This window comes from Schistocerca nitens, chromosome 4, assembly GCF_023898315.1.
Source record: "Schistocerca nitens isolate TAMUIC-IGC-003100 chromosome 4, iqSchNite1.1, whole genome shotgun sequence".
Classification (NCBI taxonomy): Eukaryota; Metazoa; Arthropoda; class Insecta; order Orthoptera; family Acrididae; genus Schistocerca; species Schistocerca nitens.
Window position 1 is genome coordinate 976,869,196 of NC_064617.1, and position 23,420 is coordinate 976,892,615.

The 23,420-nt window shown below is 40.3% G+C and overlaps 1 protein-coding gene across 2 annotated transcripts in view; it reads left to right on the forward strand.

Annotated features, from left to right (window-relative positions):
- Window positions 1-23,420, forward strand: part of LOC126253677 (DNA cross-link repair 1A protein-like) — a 68,158-nt gene that overhangs the window by 22,720 nt on the left and 22,018 nt on the right. For both annotated transcript variants that reach the window (XM_049955199.1, XM_049955200.1), the window contains exons 3-7: window positions 4,958-5,228; window positions 13,679-13,891; window positions 17,739-17,879; window positions 20,768-20,879; window positions 22,466-22,609. In XM_049955199.1, the coding sequence (XP_049811156.1) occupies window positions 4,958-5,228; window positions 13,679-13,891; window positions 17,739-17,879; window positions 20,768-20,879; window positions 22,466-22,609 (881 nt within the window). The remainder of the gene's footprint in view (window positions 1-4,957; window positions 5,229-13,678; window positions 13,892-17,738; window positions 17,880-20,767; window positions 20,880-22,465; window positions 22,610-23,420) is intronic.

A 23,420-nucleotide genomic window follows, 5' to 3' on the forward strand; every position in this document is an offset into this window, starting at 1 on the left:
TTTTTGCTGTTTCTTCAGTTTTAATCTACAGTTCATAACCAATAGATTGTGGTCAAAGTCCACATCTGCCCCTGGAAATGTCTTACAATTTAAAACCTGGTTCCTAAATCTCTGTCTTACCATTATATAATCTATCTGAAACCTTTTAGTATCTCCAGGTTTCTTCCATGTATACAACCTTCTTTCATGATTCTTGAACCAAGTGTTAGCTATGGTTAAGTTATGCTCTGTGCAAAATTCTACCAGGCGGCTTCCTCTTTCATTTCTTATCCCCAATCCATATTCACCTACTATGTTTCCTTCTCTTCCTTTTCCTACTGTTGAATTCCAGTCACCCATGACTATTAAATTTTCGTCTCCCTTCACTACCTGAATAATTTCTTTTATCTCATCATACATTTCATCAATTTCTTCATCATCTGCAGAGCTAGTTGGCATAGAAACTTGTACTACTGTAGTAGGTTTGGGCTTCGTGTCTATCTTGGCCACAATAATGCGTTCACTATGCTGTTTGTAGTAGCTTACCCGCACTCTTATTTTTTTATTCATTATTAAACCTACTCCTGCATTACCGCTATTTGATTTTGTATTTATAACCGTGTATTCATCTGACCAAAAGTCTTGTTCCCCCTGCCACCGAACTTCACTAATGCCCATTATATCTAACATTAACCTATCCATTTCCCTTTTTAAATTTTCTAACCTACCTGCCCGATTAAGGGATCTGACGTTCCACGCTCCGACCCATAGAACGCCAGTTTTCTTTCTCCTGATAATGACATCCTCTTGAGTAGTCCCCACGCGGAGATCCGAATGGGGGGCTATTTTACCTCCGGAATATTTTACCCAAGAGGACGCTATCATCATTTAATTATACAGTAAAGCTGCATGCCCTTGGGAAAAATTACAGCTGTAGTTTCCCCTTGCTTTCAGCTGTTTGCAGTACCATAACAGCAAGGCCGTTTTGGTTAGTGTTACAGGGCTAGATCAGTCAATCATCCAGACTGTTGCCCCTGCAACTACTGAAAAGGCTGCTGCCCCTCTTCAGGAACCACACACTTGTCTGGCCTCTCAACAGATACCAGTAGATACTACTAAACATAATGTCCTTCATTTTAATGATTGCTTCATACCCTGTGCCATCTGGATCCTTCCCACCAACACCAGCTTTTCTGAATTGTGCTGATGGGATCTCTCCAGGCAATATATTCTACGTTCACTTAACCCTCCTGGCCTCAACCTTCTTTAGTCATTATCCTCACCCTTCCCTGTTCCCATTCCAGCACTATACAGACCTCCATTCCACCAACACACTCACAGTCTTTTACTTCCCTCATTTGCTGTTTACCACCTCCCCCCCCCCCCGCCCCCTCCCCAACTGCCCTCTGTCTAACCTCCCGACTGCTGCACCCAGCTGCCCTACACTCTCCACTCTCCCCACCTCATCCACATCGTCCTTGTATGCTCCCACAACCAGCACTTTACTGTGTCCCACCCCTACCCTGCTATCCCACCCCAGCTTCCTCCTTCCTCGCTGCTGCTTGCAGTGTGGCCTTGGCAGCTGGAGAGGTCGTGTGTGTGTGTGTGTTTCTTTTGTGCTTTTGTGTGCGTGTTTGCCTGTTTGGCCAAAAGATTTGTTTGACAGTCTTCTTATTGTGTTTGTCTGTGACTCAGGGTCTCCAATACATGCTAAGTAGCAACTATTCTTTTCGTAATATTGTCGTTACTCCATCCTGAAGTTTCCATTGTCATATTGTAGATTTTATTAAAACCTTTATTTGACCAAGATCGCAGTGTAGAAAATGGTTTTGAATGCTTAAATGGTCATCTTCAGATTAGGATATAAACATGTGGTGTATACAGCAAGAGAATTTGTAAGGCACTTTATCATTATGGTATTAACATCCTTAATGAAATGTCAATGTAAGAGTTGCATTTACAGTACATGTTGCTGAAAAAAATTAATATTCCCATTTAGAGATTTCCAGTTTATTCAAGATTTATTGTTGCAACAGTGCATATGGATTACTTGAAACGATTACATTTACACATCAGTAGCAGAAGCGGAGTAGGTATTAAAGGAATTTGGAGTAGGTATTAAAATCCAGGGAGAAGAAATGAAAACTTTGAGGTTCGCCAGTGACATTGTAATTCTGTCAGAGACAGCAAAGGACTTGGAAGAGCAGTTGAACGGAATGGACAGTGTCTTGAAAGGAGGGTATAAGATGAACATCAACAAAAGCAAAACTAGGATAATGGAATGTAGTCGAATTAAATCGGGTGATGCTGAGGGAATTAGATTGGGAAATGAGGCACTTAAAGTAGTAAAGGAGTTTTGCTATTTGGGGAGCAAAATAACTGATGATGGTCGAAGTAGAGAGGATATAAAATGTAGACTGGCAATGGCAAGGAAAGCGTTTGTGAAGAACAGAAATTTGTTAACATCCAGTATAGATTTAAGTATCAGGAAGTCGTTTCTGAAAGTATTTGTATGGAGTGTAGCCATGTATGGAAGTGAAACATGGACAAGAAGAGAATAGAAGCTTTCGAAATGTGGTGCTACAGAAGAATGTTGAAGATTAGGTGGGTAGATCACGTAACTAATGAGGAGGTATTGAATGGGATTGGGGAGAAGAGAAGTTTGTAGCACAACTTGACTAGAAGAAGGGATCGGTTGGTAGGACATGTCCTGAGGCATCAAGGGATCACAAATTTAGCATTGGAGGGCACCGTGGAGGGTAAAAATCGTAGAGGGAGACCAAGAGATGAATACACTAAGCAGATTCAGAAGGATGTAGGTTGCAGTAGGTACTGGGAGATGAAGGAGCTTGCACAGGATAGATTAGCATGGAGAACTGCATCAAACCAGTCTCAGGACTGAAGACCACGACAGCAACAACAACAACAGCAGAAGCGGTTCTGAGGTACCGGGTATTTTACCTATGCTGAGACATCCATATTAGTACATGGTGTAGCTTTATGAGTGGCAGTTCAAACACTGACTCTGACATCCAGTCCTAGGATGTGTTATACCAAACCTCATCAACCTGTTCATTTAGATCTGCAAGAGCTGTTGGTTGACAAGTTGCAGCATCACTTCTCGTCCCATGATGTCCCACACGTGCTTGATTGGAGACAAGTTTGGAGATCATGCTGGCCAGGGGAGTTGCTGCAAGTCTTGTAGAGCATATTGAGTTTCACAGGCAGTGTGTGGATGAGCATTATCCTGATGGAACAGCACATCACCATCCTTTTGCAAGAACAGCAAAAGAATGGGTCTAACAACATCCTGCATGTACCAAGCACTGTTAGCGCCCCTCGAGAAATACCAGAGGTGAATGAGAGTTGTAGCTTATTGCATCTCAGACCGTAAGGCCTGGTTTGGGCCAGTGTGACTTGGATGAATGCATTCTATGAGACAGCATTCACAAGGTCTATGTTGTATGTGAAACGACCCTCACTTGTTTGCAGGCAGAATCTGCTTTCATTGTTGAAGACCACAGCATGCCACTCCTTCTTCCAAGTGATCCACCGATGGCACCAGTCAGGCAGTGCAAGTCGATGCTGTGGTGAGGGTGGAAGGCCGGCCGAAGTGGCCGCGCGGTTCTGGCGCTGCAGTCTGAAACCGCGAGACCGCTACGGTCGCAGGTTCCAATCCTGCCTCGGGCATGGATGTGTGTGATGTCCTTAGGTTCGTTAGGTTTAACTAGTTCTAAGTTCTAGGGGACTAATGACCTCAGCAGTTGAGTCCCATAGTGCTCAGAGCCATTTTGAGGGTGGAAGTCTAGAGGTGTGCATGCTCGCAGTCCCATTGTTAATAACTGGTTGGCAAAAGTTCATGTTGACACATTTGAGCTCACAAGCCCTCTTATTTGTGCTGTGGTAGCTGTATGATCTGCCAGTGTTTCCATTACAGTTCGACAATCCTGGTGGGTATCTGTGCTGCATGGACATCCAGAACCTCATCCATAGGTGTGAGAATGTCCATGTGATCACTGATACAAGCATCGTTGCACAACTGATGCAGCACCTCCAACTTATGTGGCAATTCTCTGAAAGGGCCATTCCACGACTCGGAAGGCCCCAGTGTGATCCCTTTCCAACTCGCTCATTTGGCTGTAAGACGCAAGAACGTATTTCCATGGTATGGTTGCCTGTTTGCTTCACACGTTTGCAACACACGGAGGCTTCTGGCTGTGAGCATTTCCTATTAAAGGGTAGACACTGATGGCACTCTGCTAGCTATGCCACTACATTATCTGTTGGTGGATGATGTTGAAATAATTATCAGTACATTTACTTTCTCCCTGGTGGCATATGCCATCATCGGATCAAAATCGACAGTGTCTTTCCCGGTATTCTAATTTTCTCCTGTCCTCAGCAGTGTACATATGTGCAGCTACCTTGCTACCTTGGCCTGGAAAATTTTGAGTGATACTGTGATTGGGCATTATTACTTTATCTTTTGTAATATTCAGATTTCTAAAAAGATGTTTGTACTTCACATACATATATTGTATTGTATTGTGATGACAAACTGTGATAACTCTTCTCTTGATGTAGACACTGCATGTTTGTATCCTGAGGTGAAGATGACAGTTTAAGCAGTTGCAACTCGTAAGCACTGTATTCTACATTTGGTCATGGCCAAATAAAGGTTTTAATAAAATCTACAACATCTGTAAGTGTAGAGGGCACTGTCTTCATGCTGAGTATATCAGGTAATTACAAAATATGTGACAGTTTGCAAGCTTTACACAGTTAATGCAATATAATATAATGTCTTGTAACTTCCATCCTGGAGTTTCAATTAGTATATTAATTTCTTGTAATGTATTGAGTCAGTTAAAATCAGATACTCGACTATGCGAATGACATATTTTTCCTGTCAGTCTGTACCCATTTAATGCCTTTGCAGCATTTTTCATGTAATGAAATGTAGTTGTAATGTTTACAGGTAAATGTAGAAATGTGCAACTGCCGGAGTGCTATGCATGTAGAATGTACAGTGGCAAATCAAAGAAGTACAGTAAAAACACCATCGCCAAAGAGGAGGTGCTTGGAGCCAAGATTTGAATCATCTCTTGATGGGCTGGGATTTTCTGGGAAACAAGCACCTGTACAGCCTATGAAAGAAGTATCTGTTGTGTCATGTGTTAGTTCAGGAGGCACCTACTCTACAAATGTTTCATACACACAGAAACCAGTTGTAGCTGATGATAAAGAGAGTAAGTGACAAAAATTTTACCTCTAGCATACTCTGACTGTAGTAATTGTATTAAGTATCTTCTAGACATAGTGTCAATAAGGGGTGTGTGTGTGTGTGTGTGTGTGTGTGTGTGTGTGTGTGTGTGTGTGTGTGTGTGTTGGATGGAGGGTATGGAAGCAGTGGGTTAATGAAGATTAAGGCCAGGGTTGCAGGAATGAAGGATGTGTTACAAAGTTCATCGAACAGTTCAGAAAAGCTGGTGATGGAAGGAAGGATTCAGATGACCTACATTGTGAAACAACCATTGAAATCGAGACAATTGTGCTCAGCTGCATGTTATGCCACCAGATGGTCAACTTAGTTGTTGACCATTGTTTGGATGTAGTTATGAACAGTTGGAAAATGACATGGCTTCTTTCACAGATGGCCCTCCTCTGATGGGATAAGGTAAACCTGTAACAGGGCTGGAAAAAAAGTGCTGGGTATGTGGATAAGCATGTCTTGCATCTGGGTCATCCACAGGGATATAGCATATGGATTGACTAGTATGCTGTCTAAGTTGGGTGGGCTGCAGAACCCTGCTTTAGCAGGGGTGGGAAGAATCTCAGATAGGATGTCCCCATTTCAGGGCATGATAAAAGATAATCCAAAATCTGGTGTCTGGTGAAGAATATGCTCCTTCTTTTTTTTTTTTTTTTTTTTTTTTTTTTTTTTTTTTTTGGGGGGGGGGGGGGAGTTGTAGGGAGATCATGAAGATTTCATAGTGAACCTGAACCAAACAAGGCTAGGAAGTTTTCCTCTAGATTGTCCATAGAAAGGTTGGCATGGGGGGGGGGGTACCCTGCATGTGTCTAATGCTGTGCTGCATATTTGTTTATATCCCTTTCCCTCTAAGGAGAAGCAGTTGAGTGTCACAATGTAGTTGGTAAAGTGTATGAGGAATTAGAAGTGGTTTTGGAATCTAGAGGATGTTAGGAGAGGTAGTGTTTGGTAGCAGCAAGGTCTTGGGCATGAGGGGTGTTTGTGTATAGGGAGATGAGACGGCATCAATAGTGGTGAGTGGGGATTCAGAAAGTAAAGGAATGGGGATGGTGGAGAGTTGGTGAAAGGACTGGTTAGTACCTTTGATGTGAGAGGCTAATTTTTGAGCAGTTGGTTGGAGGTGTTGAAAAATAAGAGTAGAAATTCTTTCATTAGAGGCCCAATAACAATCTATAGTGAGGTGTCCAGGATTATTGGGTGTATTGATTTTGGAGGGCATGTAGAAGGTGGGTGTGAAGGGTTTTCATTCAGGTGAGGAGGGAGGTGGCTCTGGGTGAGAGATTCCGGTATAGGTCTGAGGACTTCAGTAAAGATTGGAGGTTATGTTGGAATTCTAGGATTGGATCATTGTGGTAGAGCTGGTAGGTGGAGAAGTCAGGCAGTTGCTAGAAGCCTTCTATTAGGTGGTCACTGCATTTCATCTTGACAGTGGTGGAGCCTTTGTCTCCTGGGAGGATGATTAGATTAGGAGCTGTTTTGAGGTTGTGTATGGCTGTTGTTTCTTGTGATGAAAGATTAGTGTTGTTAGGAAGTGACTTGGGGAAGGATGGTGAGGCCAAGTTTTAGGTAAGGAATTCCTGGAAAGTGTCCAGGGGACACGTGACCACGATCTGACATTCTGTTCTCGAGATGGTGTACCTGGTGCTCTGTCTGATGTTCATTCCCCGTGTTCACATTCTCTGTTCTTCTTTTTGTTAGTTCTGCTGTAGCAACTATTGCATTTTTAACGCCTTCAGTGTAGGATGCCAGGCTTTGTTGAATTGCTACCTAGTTTCATGATTCGTGAGATTTTCTGCCACCTTCATAACACTGTCCCATCATCTAGGGGTCTGTGGCAGAACTAATGTCTTCAAAGATCATGATTAAGTTCCTGACAGTGCTCAGCAATAGGTGATTTAGCTGCCTGTCTCAGCCAGTTGTGCCTCTAATGTTCTCGGTATGTCATGTCGTCTGCCCTAGTCATTTGGCCAATGTATGACATAGCATGTTGGCAAGGTATGTTATAGATTCCTGGGTTTTGTGAACCAAGGTGATCTTACACATTTCCCAGTAGTCCTCTTCTTTTGGTAGGCAGACAAAACACATACAGTGTTATGTTTGTTGAGAATCTTCTAGGTCTTATCATATCTGCATAAGGTGGCAAGCCATAGACTTTGCTTCATCTTGCTCTTCTTCTCTTTTGTGTGGCCGAGTAGTCTTCTGAATCCGTTTCGCCATGTATCCAGTTTTGCAGAATACTAAGCAAAGAGTCTCTATCTCCGATGACAGCCTATCTTGGTCTGACGAGGTGTGTACCCTATGCATCTGGTGGACCGTATGGACCGTATTGAGAACGCAATGCCAGATCGCTGTCAGCCACAACAGACCAAAAACAGAATACCAGCTCACCACCAAATGCACCAAACCAAAAACGGGACATACCAGGATGATTCTAGTGGGAATGGACCACAAATAAAATACCTGGAGCCAACCGTGGAGTGATAAGGCAGTAGGTATAAATAATGGACCCATTCCACTCAAATGGCAGCTTCAGGTAGCAGGTGATGAAGACGAGTGGCGTTATTGAAATATTGTGCATGGACAATACTGATATCTGGCAGAATATCCGACACCTCGAGATAGCTAAATGTTACTTTTTTCTGTAATGACTTTCTGGCCTGAATTTATGTCTGTCTGTATTAAATACTTTGCAGTTGTGATTATTGATTATCTTAGAAGACATCTTTTTCCAACTAAATAATGCTGACGGAATCTTATTAAAAACCTGACAGATGATTGAGTACTTCTAGAAACTGAATATAAATGTACAGATAGAATGTCCAAGCAGATATGTTTGTCTTTTCCTGTTTTTGATCATTTTACAGTGGAAAAAAAAACCTCCCAACCAACAAGAAAGATGTTATATTTCCATGCAAGCTGGAAAGCACTGTGTGTGTGTATGTACACATATTTTGGAACTTCATTTGATAGTCCTGTTTTAGGTTGTTTCATTCAGCAAAGAGGGTGAAAGAAGGATTATTCAACTACATAGTGAAATTAGCTGCAGTTCTTTCAGTAGAGTGCAGTGAACATGCACTAGTTGATTAATGGAAACTTTGACATTAGAGGAAGAAAAACCAGGCAGTGACACGAACCCAGTAGACATTTACTGGACTCAGTCTTTTTAGAAGATATATACCTCTGGAGAAAAAAGTACTGTACTGTTATGAAAATTGTGAAGGCTGAACTCACACTTCCACATGGGAGTGGGGATGTGGGAAGGGGATTGTCATTGTCAGGGAACAGTTGGAATGAAGGCACCACAAATATGTGTAAAAGCACAGTAGATGCTCATTTCACTGTAAGAGATGTTGTGACAAATGTGAGGGTAAGGTTCACTTTGTAATTATCACTCAGGAACGTTTTTAATTGGCAGGGGTAGCTCATGTAAGACACAAGCAGTACTCTGAAGATGAGATAATAATAATAATTTTATTGTCTTTAAGCCATTACAGCAATAGACAAAGTCATGCACATAATACAATACAGTACATGCTATAAAAGAACAGAATTGTTATTAACGTTACAGTTTAATATCACAGGTCATGAAATCCTTTATATTGTAGAATGGGTTTACAACTATCAGTCTGTTACCATGACTAGATTTTTTTTGCAAAAACAGTTAAATATTCGTGACAAGCGAGAATATAAATGTTCACTACTGAAATAATCACATGTCCTGTGCTCTGATTGACTGACAGAAGAAAATCGAGTAGTTGCCATCGTGAAAAATTCAGTGCCTGCAAAGCTAACTTGCCATATTTGTCACTGTTCATATTTGTGCTTACTTACTATGAAAATATGCAGCTTCAATGAAAGACAGCAGTAAAGATCGCTCCAAAACTCATCTTTACCACTCTTTTTCTGAAGTGTATATTTTCTATGTAAAACCTTTACTGTTTTATATGTTGACCATAGTTAAAACAATACATAAATTTGAGTTGGCTGGTTATGATTATGGTGGAAACTAGTTTTTAAAAAATGCAATTGCCCCTTCTTCCCTAAAGAAAAATATGAGTCAGTATTTAGATCATCTTTTTATGTCCAAAACAGTAAAGTCAGTTCTCGGAATCAAAATGATCAGTAAGCAGCAATTTTAGTCTTAGGTTTGGTGTCCGTCTCTGCACTAGTGATGTTCAGAGACAGTGTTCAAACTGTCTGTGATATATAATGTTTTAGAGATGTTCCTGACCTGTGAATTTCTTTTTGTAGGCGGAGATGAAGTGTTTGGTGTATTAGATACTCCAAAGAGCTAGTTGCCCATTTGGCTGATACTGCAGCCATTATTTGCAAAACATCTGGTTGATTTGAGTGCATTAGACAACCATTTGCATGTAGATGCCAGTTTTACATTAATGTAAATGGATGACATTTTCAGCAGAATCTGACAGCAGCTTGAACACCATCTTAAAACATCACTTGTGTCAAAGCCTTATGGATCCCTAGTGGGGAACGGTGTATCTGTGACATTTTTGTCACATAAAAAGTATTTCCTTTATCTCCTTGAACTACACTAAAATTTTGTATGTTGTTGTTGTGGTCTTCAGTCCTGAGACTGGTTTGATGCAGCTCTCCATGCTACTCTATCCTGTGCAAGCTTCTTCATCTCCCAGTACCTACTGCAACCTACATCCTTCTGAATCTGCTTAGTGTATTGATCTCTTGGTCTCCCTCTACGATTTTTACCCTCCACGCTGCCCTCCAATGCTAAATTTGTGATCCCTTGATGCCTCAAAACATGTCCTACCAACCGATCCCTTCTTCTAGTCAAGTTGTGCCACAAACTTCTCTTCTCTCCAATCCTATTCAATACCTCCTCATTAGTTACGTGATCTACCCACCTTATCTTCAGCATTCTTCTGTAGCACCACATTTCGAAAGCTTCTATTCTCTTCTTGTCCAAACTAGTTATCGTCCATGTCTCACTTCCATACATGGCTACACTCCATACAAATACTTTCAGAAACGACTTCCTGACACCTAAATCTATACTCGATGTTAACAAATTTCTCTTCTTGAGAAACGCTTTCCTTGCCATTGCCAGTCTACATTTTATATCCTCTCTACTTCGACCATCATCACTTATTTTACTCCCTAAATAGCAAAACTCCTTTACTACTTTAAGTGTCTCATTTCCTAGTCTAATTCCCTCAACATCACCCGACTTAATTTGACTACATTCCATTATCCTCGTTTTGCTTTTGTTGATGTTCATCTTATATCCTCCTTTCAAGACACTGTCCATTCCGTTCAACTGCTCTTCCAAGTCCTTTGCTGTCTCTGACAGAATTACAATGTCATCGGCGAACCTCAAAGTTTTTACTTCTTCTCCATGAATTTTAATACCTACTCCGAATTTTTCTTTTGTTTCCTTTACTGCTTGCTCAATATACAGATTGAATAACATCGGGGAGAGGCTACAACCCTGTCTCACTCCTTTCCCAACCACTGCTTCCCTTTCATGCCCCTCGACTCTTATAACTGCCATCTGGTTTCTGTACAAATTGTAAATAGCCTTTCGCTCCCTGTATTTTACCCCTGCCACCTTCAGCATTTGAAAGAGAGTATTCCAGTCAACATTGTCAAAAGCTTTCTCTAAGTCTACAAATGCTAGAAACGTAGGTTTGCCTTTTCTTAATCTTTCTTCCAAGATAAGTCGTAAGGTCAGTATTGCCTCACGTGTTCCAACATTCCTACGGAATCCAAACTGATCTTCCCCGAGGTCAGCTTCTACCAGTTTTTCCATTCGTCTGTAAAGAATTCGCGTTAGTATTTTGCAGCTGTGACTTATTAAACTGATAGTTCGGTAATTTTCACATCTGTCAACACCCGCTTTCTTTGGGATTGGAATTATTATATTCTTCTTGAAGTCTGAGGGTATTTCGCCTGTCTCATACATCGTGCTCACCAGATGGTAGAGTTTTGTCATGACTGGCTCTCCCGAGGCCATCAGTAGTTCTAGTGGAATGTTGTCTACTCCCGGGGCCTTGTTTCGACTCAGGTCTTTCAGTGCTCTGTCAAACTCTTCACGCAGTATCTTATCTCCCATTTCGTCTTCATCTACATCCTCTTCCATTTCCATAATATTGTCCTCAAGTACATCTCCCTTGTATAAACCCTCTATATACTCCTTCCACCTTTCTACCTTCCCTTCTTTGCTTAGAACTGGGTTTCCATCTGAGCTCTTGATATTCATACAAGTGGTTCTCTTCTCTCCAAAGGTCTCTTTAATTTTCCTGTAGGCAGTATCTATCTTACCCCTAGTGAGACAAGCCTCTACATCCTTACATTTGTCCTCTAGCCATCCCTGCTTAGCCATTTTGCACTTCCTGTCGATCTCATTTTTGAGACGTTTGTATTCCTTTTTGCCTGCTTCATTTACTGCATTTTTATATTTTCTCCTTTCATCAATTAAATTCAATATTTCTTCTGTTACCCAAGGATTTCTATTAGCCCTCGTCTTTTTACCTACTTGATCGTCTGCTGCCTTCACCACTTCATCCCTCAGAGCTACCCATTCTTCTTCTACTGTATTTCTTTCCCCCATTCCTGTCAATTGTTCCCTTATGCTCTCCCTGAAACTCTCTACAACCTCTGGTTCTTTCAGTTTATCCAGGTCCCATCTCCTTAAATTCCCGCCTTTTTGCAGTTTCTTCAGTTTCAATCTGCAGTTCATAACCAATAGATTGTGGTCAGAATCCACATCTGCCCCAGGAAATGTCTTACAATTTAAAACCTGGTTCCTAAATCTCTGTCTTACCATTATATAATCTATCTGAAACCTGTCAGTATCTCCTGGCTTCTTCCATGTATACAGCCTCCTTTCATGATTCTTGAACCAAGTGTTAGCTATGATTAAGTTATGCTCTGTGCAAAATTCTACAAGGCGGCTTCCTCTTTCATTCCTTCCCCCCAATCCATATTCACCTACTATGTTTCCTTCTCTCCCTTTTCCTACTGACGAATTCCAGTCACCCATGACTATTAAATTTTCGTCTCCCTTCACTACCTGAATAGTTTCTTTTATTTCGTCATACATTTCATCAATTTCTTCATCATCTGCAGAGCTAGTTGGCATATAAACTTGTACTACTGTAGTAGGCATGGGCTTTGTGTCTATCTTGGCCACAATAATGCGTTCACTATGCTGTTTGTAGTAGCTAACCCGCACTCCTATTTTTTTATTCATTATTAAACCTACTCCTGCATTACCCCTATTTGATTTTGTATTTATAACCCTGTAATCACCTGACCAAAAGTCTTGTTCCTCCTGCCACCGAACTTCACTAATTCCCACTATATCTAACTTTAACCTATCCATTTCCCTTTTTAAATTTTCTAACCTACCTGCCCGATTAAGTGATCTGACATTCCACGCTCCGATCCGTAGGACGCCAGTTTTCTTTCTCCTGATAACGACGTCCTCTTGAGTAGTCCCCGCCTGGAGATCCGAATGGGGGACTATTTTACCTCCGGAATATTTTACCCAAGAGGACGCCATCATCATTTAATCATACAGTAGAGCTGCATGTCCTCGGGAAAAATTACGGCTGTAGTTTCCCCTTGCTTTCAGCCGTTCGCAGTACCAGCACAGCAAGGCCGTTTTGGTTAATGTTACAAGGCCAGATCAGTCAATCATCCAGACTGTTGCCCCTGCAACTACTGAAAAGGCTGCTGCCCCTCTTCAGGAACCACATGTTTGTCTGGCCTCTCAACAGATACCCCTCCGTTGTGGTTGCACCTACGGTACGGCCATCTGTATCGCTGAGGCACGCAAGCCTCCCCACCAACGGCAAGGTCCATGGTTCATAATTAGGAGGAAAATTTTGTATATGTAGTTTTTTTTTTAAAAAAAAAAAAAAAATTGTATATGTAGTTTTTTATAGTTTGTATTTCATTTATACTCCTGGTGCTTCATATACACTGGGAACTGCTAGCATTATATTCTAGTGAAATCTCAGTTGACGAGACAGATCAAATGTCTGAGTAAACAGTACAAGTTTCATTGTTTTGTAACGGTTCATTTTACTTTTACAGTTTTCTGTTGCAAGGCCTGGTCTGTATGTATTTTCAGGCTAATGGTGAATTGAGCAAGGTGCCCCAGTGTTTTAAGATATTGAGCATATATTTGGCAGCTGAAGGTTTAAATTCCTGTTCTACCTTTGACATTTAGCTTTCCATGGTTTCTCTCAGTCACATCAGGTAAATGATAGGATGGTTCCTCTAACAAGATCTCCAACAATTTCCCTCACAATCCATATCTAGTCATAGCAATTTTCTATACATATTGGATTCCACACTGTTTATGCTCCAAACGTTCCTTCATTGCTTAATGGCAGAGAAAATGCATATTGCCTTTTGTAAGCCTCATTGTTTACTATTCTGCAGGAAAAAAGTCAGCAAAAGATGAGTGGAAAAAACTTATGGACCGTATGAAGGCAAGAGGGTATGAAGATATGCAGGTCGTTTCATCAGAAAGTGTGTCATCAAGTAGCGAAAGTATTACTCCAAGAAACAGTGCTCCAAGAAACATTTCTGGAAGAAACAATGTGTCTGATACTTCGAAAGAGAAGAAATGTCCTTTTTATAAGAAGATTCCAGGTAATTGCTGTATAATGTTCCCATTCGTAAGTGGGCCTGCACGTTATATTATTAGACAGTAGTTTCAATTGGCAAATTGTAGTTCATAATGGGGGTATTACCAGTGAAATTCAGATTTTAATACAGTAAAAAGATTTGTTTAAGCAATGGAATGTAGCAGTTTTAAACAAACATAGAAAATTTTAGTAATAAACAAAATAACAGTTGGCCTTAGTCTCTAGCATGACGTACACGTAACGTATGCAAATATTTTATCCTGTGACTCCTGTTACAGCCTCTACCCATGGGCATTTGCTAGTGAGCATTCATTCTGAAGCATGACATATGTAATCTGGCTACCGTATTTACTCGAATCTAAGCCACACTTTTTTCCGGTTTTTGTAATGCAAGAAACCGCTTGCGGCTTAGAATCGAGTGCAAAGTAAGTGGAAGTTCTGAAAAATGTTGATAGGTGCCGCCACAACTAACTTCTGCCGTAGAATATTATGTAGTGCTATGCAGGCATGCTTTAGAGGCACAAAAATAAATACTGTCGCCAAAACCTGTGTGTGAGTAAATAAATTAATAGAAAAGGTAGAAAAGAATGTAAACATCATGCCAGGTATTCTTTCGTGTTTGCTGCTGTCATTTAAATCCTGTCTGCCTAATAAACCACGAAACTAGAATGAGACAACCGCAAACGCGGAAGAATATACATATCATGTCATGTTTATATTCGTATTATTCTTTTGCTGAATAGTGATACAGTCAGAAATAAAGCACAGCAACTGACTAGATTTTTAAATCTAAGATGACTCTAATTTCTGTGCAGAATGTAATGTACTAAAGAGATTTTCATCATCATCATCATCATCATCGTTTAAGACTGATTATGCCTTTCAGCGTTCAGTCTGGAGCATAGCCCCCTTATAGCGTTGTGGGTAAAATCTTGTCAGGTATTGTTGAAAGGAAAGTGCGAGTATTAGTTGAGGACCAATTGGATGAAAATCGGTGTGGGTTTAGGCCTCTTAGAGGTTGTCAGGACCAGATCTTTAGCTTACGGCAAATAATGGAGAAGTGTTATGAGTGGAACAGGGAATTGTATCTATGCTTAATAGATCTAGAAAAGGCATATTGACCGGGTTCCTAGTAGGAAGTTATTGTCTGTTCTACGAGATTATGGAATAGGAGGTAAACTTTTGCAAGCAATTAAAGGTCTTTACATGGATAGTCAGGCAGCAGTTAGAGTTGACGGTAAATTGAGTTCATGGTTCAGAGTAGTTTCAGGGGTAAGACAAGGCTGCAACATGTCTCCACTGTTGTTCATATTATTTATGGATCATATGTTGAAAACAATAGACTGGCTGGGTGAGATTAAGATATGTGAACACAAAATAAGCAGTCTTGCATATGCGGATGACTTAGTTGTGATGACAGATTCGATTGAAAGTTTACAAAGTAATATTTCAGAGCTAGATCAGAAATGTAAGGACTATGGTATGAAGATTAGCATCTCCAAAACGAAAGTAATGTCAGTGGGAAAGACATATAAACAGATTGAGTGCCAAATAGGAGGAACAAAGTTAGAACAGGTGGACGGTTTCAAGTACTTAAGATGCATATTCTCACAGGATGGCAACATAGTGAAAGAACTGGAAGCGAGGTGTAGCAAAGCTAATGCAGTGAGCGCTTAGCTACGATCTACTCTCTTCTGCAAGAAAGAAGTCACTACCAAGACTGTTATCTGTGCACCGTTCAATCTTTCGACCAACTTTGTTGTATGGGAACGAAAGCTGGGTGGATTCAGGTTACCTTATCAACAAGGTTGAGGTTACGGATATGAAAGTGGCTAGGATGATTGCGGGTACTAGTAGATGGGAACAATGGCAGGAGGGTGTCCACATTGAGGAAATCAAAGAAAAGCTGGGAATGAACTCTGTAGATGTAGCAGTCAGGGCGAACAGGCTTAGATGGTGGGGTCATGTTACACGCATGGGAGAAGCAAGGTTACCCCAAGAGATTCATGGGTTCAGCAGTAGAGGGTAGGAGGAGTCGGGGCAGACCAAGGAGAAGGTACCTGGATTCAGTTAAGATATTTTCAAACGGAGAAAAATTTTCGCTGAACTCTCAGATCATCATCTGTCATACACAGTATATTATTTGGTTCTTGTTGATCATTATCAAAGAAAGCAGCAGTGTAAGTAACAACAAATAGCAGTCTCTTGCCATTGTTCTGCTTATGAGACAGTTCCTCTTCTTTTTAAAAAATAAATAAATAAATAAAGCGGCGGTAGCGTGCACAAAAGCAAGCCATGCGGCGAGCGGCGACAGGTTGTAAACACTCATTATCAGAATGCGACAAACAACTCGTGATTTAGTACAATAATGCATTTTCAGCTTAGAGTGACGTAAACACCTATAAGAAAGAGAATGGCACTTAACAGATCAAAGAAAAAAAAGTAATCCATTCAAACCTGACGAAGCATCTGAAAAAGGAAGGGTACCCATATAAATACGGACGGAGTGCCCGGCACATAGCAATGGCTAATTGGTAAAGCTTAACTGTTAAAGATTACGACTCGAACCAAACTACTGTAACTGTATCTTCACCCATTCGACCTAAATTGTGTCGCATGTTACAATGGACTAACTTTGTTTTGATTTGGAGGTGCGGTCTAAAGCTTTTCTCTCCCCTTGAATTTCGAGTCTCAAATATCAGGTGCGGCTTAGATTCGGGAAATTTTTTTTTTCCTTGATTTCGAGTCTCATTTTTCAGGTGCAGCTTAGATTCGAATAAATACGGTACTATATAAAGCCATGGCTTGAGATAATTCTTGTTTTGTCAATTTTATATATGACAGGAGCCACTCAGCTTCATCTAATCTAATGTACCATCATATGATGTAACAAGGCCCAAATTTTACTACTGGTTGGCTGATTTTTCAACCTCTTTAAACAAAATAAGTTGTGTATAGTTTCATAAATCTTCTGGATTCTACATGTTGACAATTGTACTATTTGGCTTCAGCTAGCCATGGACTGTTGGCTTGTAGTACTGTTGACTGCGAGTCACTGCTATTGAACCATGATCATGGCATCAGAATAGTGACACAACTAATCTTACGGACATCACTGTCAAAATACTGTTCCTAGCGAAGCCCATGGAATTGTTATGAGTTTGGGTCATTATTAAACCTGGTCTGAGTCAGTAAAACACTTGGATCTTGTCATTCCTTATAAGGTATTAAACCCTGGCAAAAAAGATATCAACAGGATCTTGTCATTGCTTATAATGTATTAAACACTGGCAAAAAAGATATCAACAGTGGTTGGAAGGCTTTCTTTTTGGAGCAGGCAGTGAGACTACTAGAAAATGAATGCTTGTGTGGCCGGGGGGGGGGGGGGGGGGCATTTGGTTTGTGATATATCCAACTGCTTCAGTTTAGGAATACTTAGCTTTCACTGTGTTGATTGGGATTGTAACTGATCTAAATGAACAGAAGTTGTGTCTCATGAAATTTTCCTCTCATACTTCTAAACTTTAGAGTTGCAGTATCCATTCCATAGTTAAGTTTCAAATGGCATATCTGGTATTACAGTGTGTCTTACGTGCACTGCAGATATCTTAATGAAAGATGTTTTGCTCATTATGTGTTGATTCCTGCTAAATCCGTTTTGAGTGTGTTGCAGTCAGTCTGTTACTTCTTAGTTTGTTTCTCATTTGCTAATATTTAGACAGTTGAAAAATTTCTGTAAAATTTGATTTAGTCTGTTCAATAATTTCCATTGTTTGTGTGTATAAATTTCATTGATTTTTATTAACATGAACCGAGATGTAATTCTGTCTTTCTGTGCATTCTTATTTCAGATACAACATTTGTTGTTGATGCGTTCCAGTATGGGATCATTCCGGGCATTACTTCATACTTCCTGACACATTTTCATTCAGACCACTATATAGGTCTTCGTAAAGGGTTCAGTAAACCAATCTACTGCAGTGCAGTTACAGGCAAGTTTAGGAATACCTGTTGAATATACAGGAAGTATAATTATGTAAACGATATTATTACATAAATACACATATGAACAGTTGAATTAGATATAGCCATTGTGATGGAAACTCAGCACTCTTATCATCATGGCAGTCTGAATAGTTTGGTATGATTTGTATCATCAGACCTTATATTGACAAATGGGGTGACAGTCAAATTCAGGAAGGGCAAAACTCATGATATCTCATTAAGTTTGATTGTTGCCAGATTGTGGATACAGGCAGTATGTGACTCTTCATAATGGAGGTCATACAGGCCCTGGGGCTTTTTATAGCCACTTTATGAAGGATGTACCACAAATTCCTCTGTTGAGAGGGGGGGGGGGGGGACACCACTGCCATAAGAATGAGCTGCTCTGGGCTGTAATGTGTTGATGAGGGGGATCACTGTTAACTCTTGCAAATTGTAGACACCACCTCTGCACTGCAGGGGATACAGAAGCCACCACCCCGGATGTATACTTCTATTTACTGTTCACCACAGAACAGAGAGATTGCCATGGGTAAAGGAGTGTTATCATTGGATGCTTAAAATATGGAAGCAGCACAGCTGAACTAACATGTGAAACCCATTATTACCTAGTGATGGCAAAGTATTAGCACATCATAGGCACATGAGGAGTATATGCCACCTCTCAACTTTCAAATAGGTGGTGGAAATATTCTCAAATGAGAGATATGTAATTAAGGTGAATACTGAATTTTAGAGCCCTGAGTTGTCTGTCATTGTTTTTAACTGGTGAACAATGTAGGAACTTACTGCCTGACTGTATGCATCCACTGGTTTGCCTAAGCACCTCACAGGTGACCTGCATCTTCAGAAAACCAATGTACTTCATCTCATTGCTACTGAATTGTTTAAGAAAGGTTTAAGAAAACCTGACACGCAGTAAGGTCTTGTGTGGCTTCCAGCTCATGTGGTTTCAATACTATTGAACACATTTGAGATGCCATTAAAGGAGTCATGCTCACTTTGCAAGACCAATTGAGGTGACACAATGGCTAGCACACTGGACTTTCATTCGGGAAGATGAGAGTTCAAATCGACATCCTGTCATACAGATTTATGTTTTCTGTGATTTCCCTAAATCTCTCCAGGCAAATGCTGAGATGATTCCTTTGAAAGGGTGTGGCTGATATCCTTCCCCATTCTTGAAATAGTCCAGGCTTGTGCTCTGTCTCTAATGACCTCGATTTCTATGGCACATTAAACCCTTAAATCTACATCTATATAGATTCTCTGCAAGCCACCATATGGTGTGTGGCAGAGGGTACCATGTACTAGTACTTGCCATTTCCTTTCTCGTTCCACTCGCAAATAGAGCGAGGGAAAAATGACTGTGCCTATGCCTCCATCTGAGCTCTAATTTCTCATATCCTATCATCATTGTCCTCACCAGTCTTGCTGAAAGAAATGTATGTGCAGGGTGTCAGCGAATATGTTGGAAAAGTTATCTGCCAAGTGGTTGGCAAGCCAATATACTGAGGTAGCAATTAAATGGGGCATTCTATGATCTCCACATCTGGACTTTATGAAGTTGACTTTGAGAGTGTTATAGTATACACTGTGAGATCTAGTGTCCAGTTAATACATGTCTTATGAAAAACAAAGGCACATATGGCTCACACAACACAGGAAGTCAGCAGTGGTGGAACATTGCCACGGTTATATATTATACAGTTTCCATAAGCTTGCATGCTGGCTATGAAACCTTACCTTCAAGGGAGAGATGTGAGAGGTGATTGGAATTGTGAGGCAGCATTCCAATATGAATTGTAAATGACAAATACAGGCTTCGGTCATATTGACTGACAGCCATAACTGGCCTTTGGGCTGACATTGCTCACATGGTTTCCCCAGTCAAATGTGGCAGTAAACATAAAGACGGAAGGCTCAGACTGCACTCAGTTGTCTAGGCTGCCACTGTGGGACTGAAATGGCTTGTTCCTCTCTCACTGATATGAGCCAATGGAAATTAAAATAAGACCTAATATTAATAAAGGATGTCAGTCTCAGCTTCCTCCTTGAATCAAAATAGAGTTCAATGATGTTCAGGACAAACTGGCTCTAGGAGCAGGATGAAATTAACATTATATAACATTTTAAAACAGGAATGGCCAGTAGTATGAAGAGTAACTCTGATGAAGACTGTTTGCAACAGTGGTCTACAAAACAACATGACAGTGTGACCATATACTCAGAAAGATGGGCATATACTCGGAAAAGTGTTACCGAATAAAAATAATAATGCAGACCCAAGTGAACACCAAAAACTGAAAGCACTGCATTGCTGATAGGACACCAACCCCTTCAAATTCCTTATAAAATCAATGTTATTTATTGAGCTAGAGGCTTGAGACAGCTTAATTTTTTGATGGAACTAAGTGTAATACCAACATTCCTCAAATTCACACAATAATTGGAATAATTAGGGAACCTTGCCCGGTCTTCTGAAAGAAACCATCCAATCAGATCACATGATTAGTTAAAAAAAAAGAAAAAAGAAAAACTAATTCATACTGTGTAAGATGAAAATCCAGGACATTTTACTGTCCAAAAAGAGTGCCTGGGGACATCAGGACAATTCGTCAAAAATAGGAACTGTTGTGAGAAAAGCAAGAGGGATTGGAATGCAAAATGGAGGCATGGTAACATTTGTAGTCTATTGGTGGTGATAACCACATTACATGTTGTGTAACCGTATTGTAATGACAATTTTGTGGCTTAAAATTTTGTTTAACATTCAGCTTTTTTAAACCAAACCTTTTGTGTCAATTTGCAGAGAATATTATTGTGTTATTGAAAGTGAATAAAATATATGATCGTTAATTTTTGTGCTTGCTAGCTGCCCTTGTCAAGAAAAAAATTGGTGTGGATGAGAAGTACTTGACTGTCCTAGAACTTAATGATGAAAGAGTTATTGGAATGGTTCGGGTTACAGCATTAGATGCAAATCAGTAAGTTGACAAATTTGTATCTCCACTTCTGCCTTACAATAAAATATATAGATGTGACTTAAATTCGACACCACTACCTTTCTAAAAAGTTGAAGTATTTTTGTTCAGTAATATTACTAATATCAACAAGTATAGAATAAAAATTTCAAAATGTTGAAAAATGTTGTGTATGTTTTCTTTTGTTGCTCTTTTATTTACACTGAGGTGACAAACGTCATGGGATAGCAGTATGCACATGTACAGATGTCAGTAGTATCATGTACACAGGGTATAAAAGGGCAGTGCACTGGCATTTGCACTCAGCTGATCCGTGTGAAAAGGTTTGTAACATGATTATGGCTACACAGTGGGAATTAACAAGCTTTGAATACAGAACGGTGGTTGGAGCTGGACACGTGAGACATTTCATTTCAGAAATCATAAGAGAATTCAATATTCTGAGATTCCCAATGTCAGGAGTGTGCTGAGAGTACCAGATTTCAGGCATTACCTCTCACCACGGACAACGCACTGGCCGATGGCCTTCGCGTAATGACCAAGCATAGCGGCACTAGTGTAGAGTCTTCAGTGGTAACAGACAAGCACCAAGCCTTGAAGTAACCGCAGAAATCAATGTTTGATGTATGACGAACGTATCCGTAAGGACAGTGCGGCAAATTTTAGCGTAAATGGGCTATGGCAGCACACGACTGACACGAGTCTCTTTGCTAAAAACATGAAATAGCCTGCAGTGCCTCTCCTGGCCAGTTGACCATATCAGTTGGGCCCTAGACAACTGGAAAACCTTCAGATGAGTCCGAATTTCAGTTGATAAGAGATGATGGTAAGGTTGAAGTGTGACGCAGCCCTCATGAAGCCATGGACCCCAATTGTCAATAAGGAATTGTGCAAGCAGGTGATGGCTGCATAATGGTGTGGGCTGTGTTTACATGGAATGGACCGGGTCCTTTGGTTCAACTGACTGGAAATGGTTATGTTTGACTGCTTGGAAACCATGTGCAGGCATTCTTGGACTTCACATTCCCAAATAATGATGAGGTTTTTACGGATAACAATGGACAATGTCACTGGCTCAGAATCGTTGCTTTGAAGAACGTTCCTGACAATTCGAGTGAATGACCTGCACATCCAGATTGCCCAAAATAAATCCCACCAAACATTTATGGGACATAATTGAGAGAGCATTTCGTGCACAAAATCCTTTTCTGGCAACACTTTTGCAATTATGGTCGGCTGTAGAGGCAACATGGCCAATATTTCCGCTGGGTCAGTGTCAAGTTGCTGCACTATGCTGGGCAAGAGTAGGTTCGACACGATATTAGTAGGTATCCCATGGCTTTTGTCATCTCAATGTATACTATGTCTCTTGTGTAAAAATTACAAACATTCAACGTAGCAAGGAATGTACTGTATAATCTAGGAAAACCTCATTTCACAGTTTTCTTAAATGTAAGAGCATTGTTTATTAAAAATGTAATTCTAGCATAAGAATTTTAGTAGGAGTAAGTGGAATGACAAATAATGGAAGTTTTTACTGACTTGGTGACTTTTTTTTTCATAACTTATATTCTGTTTTACTTTTGCAGTTGTCCTGGTTCAATTATGCTGCTGTTTCAGCTACCTGATGGTAGAAATTTTTTACATGTGGGTGATTTTCGTTATGACGGAATCATGAAGTCATTTCCAGCCATTCAACACTGCTCTATAAACAAGCTATTCCTAGACACCACGTAAGCAGATTTTTTTGCTTTTTTTATTTTCATCCTGTTTTTGTAAAATATTTCTTCATCTTTTTTTAGTATTTTCATCAAATACTTTTGTCCAGCTCCCTTGATAGATGATGCCCTGCTTAACTAGCATTTGGAACCATGGCACCAACTACTGTTTCTCATTTTCACTACTTAGTTAACACTGTACTCATTAAGAATTTAGAAACTGAAATGAAACATGCATAGAAATTTGATAGAGAGTTGAATTAAGGTCGGCTCTAGCAGGAGGAGACAATTGACAAATGAATTCTAATGGTCTGTGAAGTTGCAGAAATGTATGCCGGGAGGAAATTTCACATTAAAAGTGTGGGGTAGACTGAGACCTGGCACTGTTGTTGTTTATGGGAAGTGCTGTTACTAATTGTCATCTTCACACTAAAAGTTTGGGTTTGAATCTTGCTTGCTTTAAGTATTTGGATTTGAATCTTGTTCCAGCATGCCAGGAAGTTATGTTTAAGTGTGTACTCTAATTTGCTGTGAGATAGATTCACTGTGGGAAAAAATTCTGATGCTATGTGTAAGCCATTCATCTGCCATATCCTCCTACCCTTGATGCTTCTCCATAAATTTACAAAGGAAAACCTCCGTGAAGTTTGGAGAGGGTGATAGTAGTGTAAGTGATTTAAACATCGAGTTGGCAGGTAAGGATAATGGTGTTGGGAGATATCGGCGTCTAGGACCACTGTACTGAAACTGTTTGAATCAAATGCAGGAGAAATCATTTTCCAAGGTGAAAATTCCTATGTACAGGCAATATTTAGTTATTCCTTAC